Source organism: Salmo trutta, chromosome 18 (assembly GCF_901001165.1).
Source record: "Salmo trutta chromosome 18, fSalTru1.1, whole genome shotgun sequence".
NCBI lineage: Eukaryota > Metazoa > Chordata > Actinopteri > Salmoniformes > Salmonidae > Salmo > Salmo trutta.
In genome coordinates this window covers 26,888,366-26,899,515 of record NC_042974.1, presented here as the reverse complement: position 1 = coordinate 26,899,515, position 11,150 = coordinate 26,888,366, and the positions used below count along the sequence as shown (strand labels likewise).

The window sequence follows — 11,150 nt, the reverse complement described above, 5'->3', positions numbered from 1 at the left end:
TTTAGGACCCTGGAGTTTAGGACCCTGGCTGCCTCGCGGGATGGAACGACAGAGCCCTGATCGACCATTACTGCTGCAGTCTGCGCGAGGACGTCCGTCGGGAATTGGCCTGCAGAGACACCACCCTCACGTTCGACCAGCTGGTGGACCTGTCCATCCGGCTGGACAACCTGCTGGCTACCCGCGGACATTCAGATCGGGGTCTGGTGGTTCCATCCCCCCGCGCCCCCTGTCCAATACCCATGGAGCTGGGAGGGGCGGTGCGCAGGGATACCGGAGGGGGTTCCAGCTCGTGCAATATCTGTGGCCGCAGAGGTCACACTGCCGGTCGGTGCCGGGTTGATTCCTCTGGGGATCGAGGCAGCAGGCAGGGCACTCTGGCATCACCCCAGGTGAGCCGGCACAATTCTCACCCAGAGCCCTCTGTTGCACATATGTTTGTCTATGTCATTTTTTTTTTAGTTTTCCCCGCATTCCCAGCATAAGGCGCTCGTCGATTCAGGCGCGGCTGGGAATTTTATAGATAGATCGTTCACCCATAGTTTAGAGATCCCCATTGTTCCCGTGGCTGTGCCCTTCTCCGTTCACGCCTAAGATAGTCGACCATTATGGTCAGGTTTGATCAGGGAGGCCACCACTCCTCTCAGTATGGTGACGCAGGGGGGGCACAAGGAGAGAATTAGTCTCTTCCTTATTGACTCTCCTGCGTTTCCTGTGGTGCTAGGCCTACCCTGGTTAGTTTGTCATGACCCCACTGTTTCTTGGCCACAGAGGGCTCTCACGGGGTGGGCGCAGGAGTGCTCGGGGAGGTGTTTAGGGGTTTCCGTTGGTGCTACTACGGTGGAAAGTCCAGACCAGGTCTCCACCGTGCGCATTTCCCCTGAATATGCCGATTTTGGCTCTCGCCTTCTCTAAAAAGAAGGTGACTCAATTACCACCCCATCAACGGGGCGATTGTGCGATAAATCTCCTGGTAGACGCTGCACTTCCCAGGAGTCACGTGTATGCCTCTCACAGGCAGAGACGGAGGTTATGGAAACATATGTCTCCGAATCCCTGCGTCAGGGGTACATTCGTTCACCCGTCTCCTCGAGTTTCTTTTTTGTGAAGGAGGGAGGTCTGCGCCCGTGTATTGACTATGAGGTATACTATGAGGTATAGTTACCCACTACCACTCATAGCCACAGCAATTGAGTCAATGCACGGGGCGCGCTTCTTCACCAAACTAGATCTCAGGAGTGCTTACAACCTGGTGCGTATCCAAGAGGGAGACGAGTGGAAGATGGCTTTCAGTACCACCTCAGGGCACTATGAGTACCTCGTCATGCCATACGGGTTGATGAATGCACCATCAGTCTTCCAAGCCTTTGTAGACGAGATTTTCAGGGACCTGCACGGGCAGGGTGTAGTGGTGTATATTGATGACATTCTGATATACTCCGCTACACGCGCCGAGCATGTGTCCCTGGTGCGCAGGGTGCTTGGTCGCCTGTTGGAGCATGACCTGTACGTCAAGGCTGAGAAATGCTTGTTTTTCCAGCAGTCCGTCTCCTTCCTAGGGTACCGCATTTCCACCTCAGGGGTGGAGATGGAGAGTGACCCATTTCAGCTGTGCGTAATTGGCCGACTCCCACCACGGTAAAGGAGGTGCAGCGGTTTTTAGGGTTTGCCAACTACTACCAGAGGTTTATCCAAGGTTTTGGTCAGGTAGCGGCTCCCATTACCTCACTGTTGAAGGGGGGCCCGGTGCGTTTGCAGTGGTCGGCTGAGGCGGACAGGGCTTTTAGTCACATGAGGGCTCTGTTTACCTCGGCTCCCGTGCTTGCCCATCTGGATCCCTCTTTGGCGTTCATAGTGGAGGTGGACGCGTCCGAGGCTGGGATAGGAGCTGTGCTCTCTCAGCGCTCAGGCAGGCCACCGAAGCTCCGCCCCTGTGCCTTCTTCTCGAAGAAGCTCAGCCCGGCGGAGCGAAACTATGACGTGGGGGACCGGGAGCTGTTGGCATCAGAGTCAGAAACAGCATTTTACATTGGCGCGTGATGTTCAGAAAATGTATTCCCACCAAAACGTCCGGTGAATGAGCACATCAATTTACAAAAATACTCATCATAAACGTTGACAAAATATATAACAATTATTTAAAGAATTATAGATAGACTACCCCTGGATGCAACCGCTGTGTCAGATTTTAAAATAGGGGCAGGGGGAACACCTGCATACTCTTCAGAGGCTCCAGATGGACGATAGTCAGCAGAGCCAGGACCTCAGTGCCCTGAGGGCAGACATAAAGATCCTGCAGGCCCTGATCCACCAACAGATCCAGTCCCAGACCAGCTCATGTCAGTACTAGGTTGACACTAAGACAGACCAAATGACTAGTCTAGTGTAGTCTGACTGGGTCAAAGACTAAACAAAGAGTGAAGTCCATTCAAAACCTGAGGGAGTGCATATATAGATTGAGAGCTAAAATCTGAGTCTTTTCACATGATGTAATTCATACTGACGTCGTTTAAATACGAGAAGGCCTACTATAGAAATGTAATCTATGGAGTTTACTCTTTGACCCAGTCAAACTACACTACATTAGTTCTATTTAGGCCTACTATGGTAACCTGACTATGTGCCTGTTTCTTCCGTGTATCTCTGTGCTAGAGTATATGTTTCACAGTCTCCTGTCTTTACCATAGCTGATAGATGACATTATTGTGTCTCTGTGCAGGCGTGGGCTGGGGTGTGAAGGCAGCAGAAAGCACTGGGTCAGAGACTGTCGAAGCTCCACCATATAGGTGAGGTATCAGTGGTTTATGCATCTTGATTTTCTGTAATGTCTCTTTGTTGTAAGCCAGTAATTGCATAGTGCACTCTGCAGATGGCCAAAGTGTGTCTAAGAAGTCTGTCTAATTTGACCTGTTTACTTTGAACTCACAAGTGTTGTACTCTCCAGTCCTCCAGGGCCTCAACAGGCTGACTCCTCGATGCTGAAGATGACTGTAACCATATTGACTGTACCAGCACCAGCAACCAGAGATACAGGACCAGAAAATAAGGATGAAGCCTTCTAACTAACATCTACATTACTACAACACATGCACTATTTTTTGCTAATGTTATTTAGCCTATTTATTTGACTTAGTTGTCCCAGATCTTTATAACCTGCATTCTCATCTAAATGTAAGGCTTTGAGTTTTCATGAGTGAATCAAGAGCCACCCATTTAGTTGTAATTTTACTGATCTGCTTGGAATATGATGCTGGCTTTAAATGTGAATTAGCAATGATCCACTCATGTCTGGCAGTCTGTCTATACAATCTCAACATTATTATTGTATAGTGTAAATAAATCTATTGCACATATGCCCTTTTGCAATGACTTTATGGAGTATGTCACTACAATTATCATCAGCCTAATCATCATCATCATCACTAACAGCATCATCATCCTAAACATCATCATCATTATTAATATGTTGAACTATTCTGATTTTACAACTACAGCGTGTCTTATGTCCCCAGTGCATCTTTGAAACAAGTAACCTAGGTTGGCTTTCCCTGACCCTGTTGTGTAAGCGTTGATCCTGCACAGCCTCTCGTTTCCCATTAGTCAGCTCAAAAGTTTCCCCACTCTCTCGATCGCACTACGAAGTAACGGCTGATATCCGTTTCCTTCCACACCGGGAGAGGGAGTGAAGATGGCGGCGGCCGAATCTGATCGCGAAGTACCTTCAGCTCTGTGTACTGAGTTCCTGAATTTCTCTGTCAAAGACACAGCTTCGGTAAGCGACAGTTGTTATATGTGTATATATTTGATGTGATTGTTCTTTTCGAAGGGATCAGAGCGCACCAATTTCATCGCTAATATTTATTTCTCTATTTTTCCATCTCCACTTGTTTTTCTTCGATGCGATGATGGCAGTACGGGAACTTGGCTAACGCTTACTAGCTAGCTAACGTTAGCTATCCTTCTAGAAAATTGTATTTTCGCTAATATATGGCACTGCATTAACGTAAGAAGGATTGGATGTGATACTATTCCAGGTATTTTATATTGAGAGATGTGTCCAGGATTATTTAAAAACATATGTACTTTAGCTAGCTACCGGTAACTAGCTAGTGTTGTATTTCTTAGCTAGCTAACAGCTAGCTGTTCACTTGGCAGACAAAACAATATTAATTTGCTCGTCTCTGCATACGAGCTGCAGCTTCTGCTTCTGTTGCTGCTGCTGTTAACGCCATAACTAGCACAGCAGTAGCTATCCTGGCAAACTTGCTAATCAAAACCCCCGTAACATGTTTGGGCGAGATATATTTTTTAAAAGTATGACTGTGTTTGGCGTCATTTTAACTGTTTTAAATAATAAAAGTTCAATATATATGAGTAGTTCGAGACTCTAGTGTGGCAACACACATTACGTGATTTCAATGGGGCTTTCGCCATTCTGATTTGTTTTATACTGTTAAATCTAACTTCAACCAAAAACACATTTTCAGCATTTTCATCCATTTCTGCGTCTCCTGCACTTTTGTAATACATTCCGCACTGTGCCACTTAGGGCTGCATGATAGATATGCATTTTGGGCAAACAATCTAGGCCTAGTTTATTGGTGACTTGTTGGAATCATGGAAATATAATGATTATTGTATTTGGAATATAGTGGGCAGCACTTTGAATACATTGTTGTTTGACATGACAACAAATGAATAAGCCAGGGATGAATTATTGTGACAGGGTAGGACACATAGTGTTGGTCAGTGTTTCCCAGGGGACTGTATACGATGTTACATTACATGTTTTTTTTTCTTCATGTAACTACACTACATGACCAAAAGTATGTGGTCACCCGCTTGTCGAACATCGCATTCCGAAATCATGGGCATTAATATGGAGGTGCTATGGGAAGTATTTTGACCAGATGTTGGAACATTGCTGCGGGGACTTGCTTCCATTCAGCCACAAGAGCATTAGTGAGGACGAGCACTGCTTTTTTGACACTACACTTCAAAAAGCAAGTTCTGCAGGCTCTAGTTTTGTCTTATCTTGATTATTGATCAGTCGTGTGGTCAGGCGCTGCAAGGAAAGACTTAGATAAGGTGTAGGCGGTACAGAACAGAGCAGAACGTCTTGCTCATCATTGTAATCAGAGGGCTGATATAAATATTATGCATGCCAGTCTCTCTTGGCTAAGAGTTGAGGAGAGACTGACTGCTTCACTTCTTATTTTTATAAGAAACATTGTGTTGAACCATTGCATTTCTGTTCAAAATGTTGTATCAAGACTGCCCAAATGTGCCTAATTTGATTTATTAATACATTTTCAAGTTCATAACTGTGCACTCTCCTCAAACAATTGCATGGTCTTCTTTCACTGTAATAGCTACTGTAAATTGGACAGTGTAGTTAGATTAACAAGAATTCAAGCTTTCTGCCCATATCAGATATGTCTATGTCCTGGGAAATGTTCTTGTTTCTTACAACCTCCTGCTAATCACATTAGACTACGTTAGCTCAACCCTCCCGCGGGAGGACACTGATCCAGTAGAGGTTAACATTTTTTTTTTGGATGTAGTTCTGTCCTTGAGCTGGTCTTGTCTATTAATGTTCTGTATTATGTCCTGTTTTGTGTGGACCCCAGGAAGAGTAGCTACTGCTTTTGCAACAGCTAATGGGGCTCCTAATCAAATGCCAAAGATGTTGGGTGATTAGGCCTGGCTCACAGTCGGTGTCCCAATTCATCCAAAAGGAGTTCAATGGGGTTGAGGTCAGGGCTCTGTGCAGGCCAGTCAAGTTCTTCCAAACCGATCTTGACAAACCATTTCTGTATGGACCTTGCTTTGTGCACGGGGGCATTGTCATGGGGGCGGAAATAACATTTTACAGTTTTAATGCTGGTTTCCAGCAATTCTACCCATTTTGTGATGGGCCGAGAGAAAATGTGCAGTTTTTTTAAAGCAAATTTGCTGCAATTCTACACATTTTGCCATAGCATAAGAAACACATATGCACCTGAGTGATTCGAACATTATAACAAAATCAATTGGGACCCCATGACATTTTGAAATGTGAGATTCTCCCTGACACTAGTTTATATTCTGATCTTATTTTTTTTTTAATATAGCTCCATTATCTATTCTACATCATTTATCTGTTTTTAGTCATTTAAGTTCACACTGAATGTGTTTTACTATCCTGAAAATGATGTAAATAAATAGTTTTAAAAAAATATATATATATATATAATAATAATTAAGATAAATTTTAGTGACGGCCTGCTGCTGATAAATGAATATAGGATAAACACTGCAGTGAGAGAAAGGGAGAATTAATAATGTTTTTGGCAATGACTGGTTTTTGGTGACAATCATCTTTGAAATCAGCATATTTTGCGTTATGGTTTGCGAACAAAGTACTAGTGTTGAACGGTATACTGGCACCATAGCAATATCATGGTACGGAAATAGCATGATACTTATGATGCCAACATTTGAGTACCATAGTACTATTTCAAATGATACTACCAAATGTTTCAGCCCTACCGATCTAAAGAACCAGCTGGCACATGCTTATAACATCTTTGTAAAGTCAGTTTTGTTTATAAATTCAGTTACATTTTTCCAGCAACTAGTCTCTTGTATGCGCCAGTCCAATGTCCACTTTCTTGGCATCTCAAGTGTGGCAACTGTCACTTCCAGCCATCACTCACCTGCTTCTCTCCGTTTGCTCCTCCTGCACATCTATTCCTCCATCAGTTTAAAAATACATAAACAATTTAGCCATGATGGCAATTTGGGATACAGACCCTAATAAGTCTTCTGTTACATTTTATAAATTGGAGCAGAGCGAGCAAAGTTGATACTTTGTATAATTTCATTGCCTGGTATAACAAAGAGCAAAGGCCAGTCAGAGTAGGCTTTGCAGTTGCATGTTCGCTGTCAAATCAAATTTGATTTGTCACATGGTCCGAATACAACAGGTGTAGACCTTACAGTGAAATGCTTACTTACAAGCCGTTAACCAACAATGCAGTTTTATGAAAAATAATTAAAGAGCAGTAGTAAAATAACAGTAGTGAGGCTATATACAGGGGGTACCGGTACAGAGTCAATGTGCAAGGGCACAAGTTAGTTGAGGTAACATTGTATCTCTCATGCAGCTTCTGAGTGACAGAGGAAAATGGAGCGCAGCACCTCAACAGGCATGCTTGTAGCTTTAAAGCAAAGAATGGCGTCTCTCTAGCCCAAATGGTTAAAAAAAAATATGACCGTATTACCGGAGCTACCTTTCTTCTTCCTGACCGATTTCGCACACATTTTTCGCACATGACTTTGCACACATTACACAAACCATGCCGCGAGCTGTTTTTAAACTAATCCCAGGTCGCTAACAACCTGCTAACGTGACAGTAGGTCTAGGCAAATTTGATTGGCTACTCATGAGATGTGCTTCAAAGGTAGGATTCATATAGGCCAAAAGTAAGCCTAAACTCTTTCTGGTACTCCTTTAAATTATGTTTGGTACGTAATATTTTTAAAGTTGGGAGCAGTGTTTGTGTGAGAGAGGGAGACCGTGTGTGTGTTAATGGAAGAGTGAAGAAGGTTTCATGCAGTATTTTCCCCTTACTGCCACAATGAAATGCAGATCAACATGCATAATGATTCCTCCAGACAAGTCACAGTTGTATAAATAAACTCAGCACAAAAAGAAAAGTCCTCTCACTGTCAACTGTTTTTATTTTCAGCTAACTTAACACGTGTAAATATTTGTATGAACATAACAAAATTCAACAACTGAGACAAACTGAACAAGTTCCACAGACATGTGACTAACAGAAATGGAATAATGTGTCCCTGAACAAAGGGGGGTCAAAATCAAAAGTCAGTCAGTATCTGGTGTGGCCACCAGCTGCATTAAGTACTGCAGTGCATCTCCTCCTCATGGACTGCACCAGATTTGCCAGTTCTTGCTGTGAGATGTTACCCCATTTTTCCACCAAGGCACCTGCAAGTTCCCAGACATTTCTGGGGGGGGGAATGGCCCTAGCCCTCATCCTCCTATCCAACAGGTCCCAGACGTGCTCAATGTGATTGAGATCCGGGCTCTTCGCTGGCCATGGCAGAACACTGACATTCCTGTCTTGCAGGAAATCACGCACAGAACGAGCAGTATGGCTGGTGGCATTGTCATGCTGGAGCCTTGACTACGTTGTCCTTAAGCCATTTTGCCTCAACTTTGGAAGTATGCTTGGGGTCATTGTCCATTTGGAAGACCCATTTGAGACCAAGCTTTAACTTCCTGATGTCTTAAGATGTTGCTTCAATATACCCACGTACTTTTCTTTCTTCATGATGCCATCATTTTGTGAAGTACACCAGTCCCTCCTGCAGCAAAGCACCCCACAACATGATGCTGCCACCCCTGTGTTTCACGGTTGGGATGTTGTTCTTTGGCTTGCAAGCCTCCCCCTTTTTCCTCCAAACATAACGATGGTCATTATGGCTAAACCGTTTATTTTTGTTAGATCAGACCAGAGGACATTTCTCCAAAAAGTACGATCTTTGTCCCCATGTGCAGTTGCAAACCGTAGTCTGGCTTTTTTATGGCGGTTTTGGAGCAGTGGCTTCTTCCTTGCTGAGCGGCCTTTCAGGTTATGTCGATATAGGACTCGTTTTACTGTGGATATAGATACTTTTGTGCCTGTTTCCTCCAGCATCTTCACAAGGTCCTTTGCTGCTGTTCTGGGATTGATTTGCACTTTTTGCACCAAAGTACGTTCATCTCTAGGAGACAGAACGCGTCTCCTTCCTGAGCGGTATGACGGCTGCGTGGTCCCATAGTGTTTATACTTGTGTACTATTGTTTGTACAGATGAACGTGGTACCTTCAGGCGTTTGGAAATTGCTCCCAAGGATGAACCAGACTTGTGGAGGTCTACAATTATTTTTCTGGTGTCTTGGCTGATTTCTTTTGATTTTTTCCCATGATGTAAAGCAAAGAGGCACTGAGTTTGAAGGTAGGCCTTGAAATACATCCACACATACACCTCCAATTGACTCAAATGATGTCAATTGGCCTATCAGAAGCTTCTAAAGCCATGACATCATTTTCTGGAACTTTCCAAGCTTTTTAGAGGCACAGTCAACATAGTTTAAGTAAACTTCTGACCCACTGGAATTGTGATACAGTGAATTGTAAGTAAAATAATCGGTCTGTAAACAATTGTTGGAAAAATTACTTGTCATGCACGAAGTAGATTTCCTAACCGACTTGCCAATACTATAGTTTGTTATCAAGAAATTAGTGGAGTGCTTGAAAAACGAGTTTTAATGACTCCAACATAAGTGTATGTAAACTTCACCGCCTGTTATAGAGGTCCTGGAAGCTTGGCCCCAGTGATGTACTGGGCAGTACACGCTACTCTCTGTAGTGCCTTGCGGTCGGAGGCCAAGCAGTTGCCATACCAGGCAGTGATGCAACCAGTCAGGATGCTCTCAATAGTGCAGCTGTAGAAGTTTTTGAGGACCTGAGGACCCATGCCAAATCTTTTCAGTCTCTTGAGGGGGCATAGGCTTTGTCGTGCCCTCTTCACAACTGTTTTGATGTGTTTGGACCATGATAGTTTGTTGGTGATGTGGACACCGAGGAACTTGAAGCTCTCAACCTGCTCCACTGCAGCCCCGCCGATGGGAATGGTGGCGTGCTAGGTCCTCCTTTTCCTGTAGTCCAAAATCATCTCCTTTGTCTTGATCACGTTGAGGGAGAGGTTGTCCTGGCACCACACGGCCAGGTCTCTGACCTCCTCCCTACAGGCTGTGTCATCGTTGTTGGTGATCAGGCCTACCGCTGCTGTGTCATCGGCAAACTTAATGATGGTGTTGGAGTCATGCCTGGCCATGCAGTCATGAGGGAACAGGGAGTACTGGGGACTGAGCACACGTACGCCTGAAGTGCCTCCGTGTTGAGGATCAGCGTGGCGGATGTGTTACCTACCCTTACCACCTTTGGTTCGGCCCGTCAGGAAGTGCAGGATCCAGTTGCAGAGGGAGGTGTTTAGTCCCAGGGTCCTTGGCTTAGTGATTAGCTTTGAGGGCACTATGGTGTTGAACGCTGAGCTGTAGTCAATGAATAGCATTCTCACATAGGTGTTCCTTTTGTCCAGGTGGGAAATGGCAATGTGGAGTGCAATAGAGATTGCATCATCTGTGGATCTGTTGGGGCGGTATGTGAATTTGAGTGGGTTTAGGGTTGATGGTGTTGTGGGTTTTGAATTGATGTTAGCTTCAGCTGTAAGCTAATAAGAAAATTGGCTTACAATGCTGGATGCTACCGGTGTCGTCTTGCATTATAATGGACATTTGTTTTGCGAACAGTAATTAACAGTTTCCATTTTCTACATGCTGCGGTGCATAATTCAAGTTTGTTAACTTCTGTGGGGAGCTAAATTGATGCAGCCAAATGAGTGCAGTGGTTCCCCAGGACAGGCTAAATCTAGCAATGAGTAAGTGGAGCAGGCAAGGTGCTCTCGCGCTATATAAGGGGACATTGACTGTGCTAATAGACAGACTTGGTCCTTTTTCAATCAGTAGATGCGAGACACATTTGACTGACGTGCCGAAAATACAAAAAAAAAATGTACTAGTCATGTTCTAGTTTCTAAAAAGAACCTAAGTACTGGTGGATAAATGTAGAGTTCACTCAGGCTGTTTTCCATAGAAAAAAATGGTCAGTTCCGGTCTGCTTAAGGGGGTGGCTCTCCATATAGCAGCTAGGTCTGGTCTACTTAGTTCATTGACTGTAATTGAGGTACTTTATATAATGACAAGATGGTCTCCTGTTGCATTAACACACAATTCTGTGTTTTTCACACAAAAAAAATCAAAAGAAAACGCATTAGAAATGTCTTTTAAACGCTGATCTAATAGTTTAATTTCTGCTCGGCATCAGACTAATTTTGTGCTTCAGTTGCACTTCTCCACTCTGAGAATTCACAAACGGGCATCCCATCAGCTACGTTTCTCTGGTACTTTTTTTTTTTCGGTCTAGCCTACTTTTCTCCAGTAAAATGCAAGATTAACTATAAGAAAAACATTTAAGAAATGTAGCTGGCTACATTTTTCTATAATTTAACATTAGTGGACAGATTGACCGGAGTGGACCT

The 11,150-nt window shown here is 44.1% G+C and overlaps 1 protein-coding gene and 1 long non-coding RNA gene across 3 annotated transcripts in view; both read left to right on the top strand.

The window, feature by feature from the left end:
- The first annotated feature begins 2,496 nt into the window (after positions 1 to 2,496).
- On the top strand, positions 2,497 to 3,083 carry LOC115153092 (uncharacterized). The gene is made up of 3 exons (XR_003867637.1): positions 2,497 to 2,538; positions 2,720 to 2,786; positions 2,945 to 3,083. It is a non-coding gene; the product is annotated as an uncharacterized LOC115153092 (long non-coding RNA).
- Positions 3,084 to 3,636: 553 nt separating this feature from the next.
- LOC115153091 (E3 ubiquitin-protein ligase UBR2) overlaps positions 3,637 to 11,150 on the top strand; it is a 37,605-nt gene continuing 30,091 nt past the window's right edge. For both annotated transcript variants that reach the window (XM_029698145.1, XM_029698144.1), the window contains exon 1: positions 3,637 to 3,772. In XM_029698145.1, coding sequence (XP_029554005.1) covers positions 3,689 to 3,772 — 84 coding nt within the window. In that variant the 5' untranslated portion in view covers positions 3,637 to 3,688. The remainder of the gene's footprint in view (positions 3,773 to 11,150) is intronic.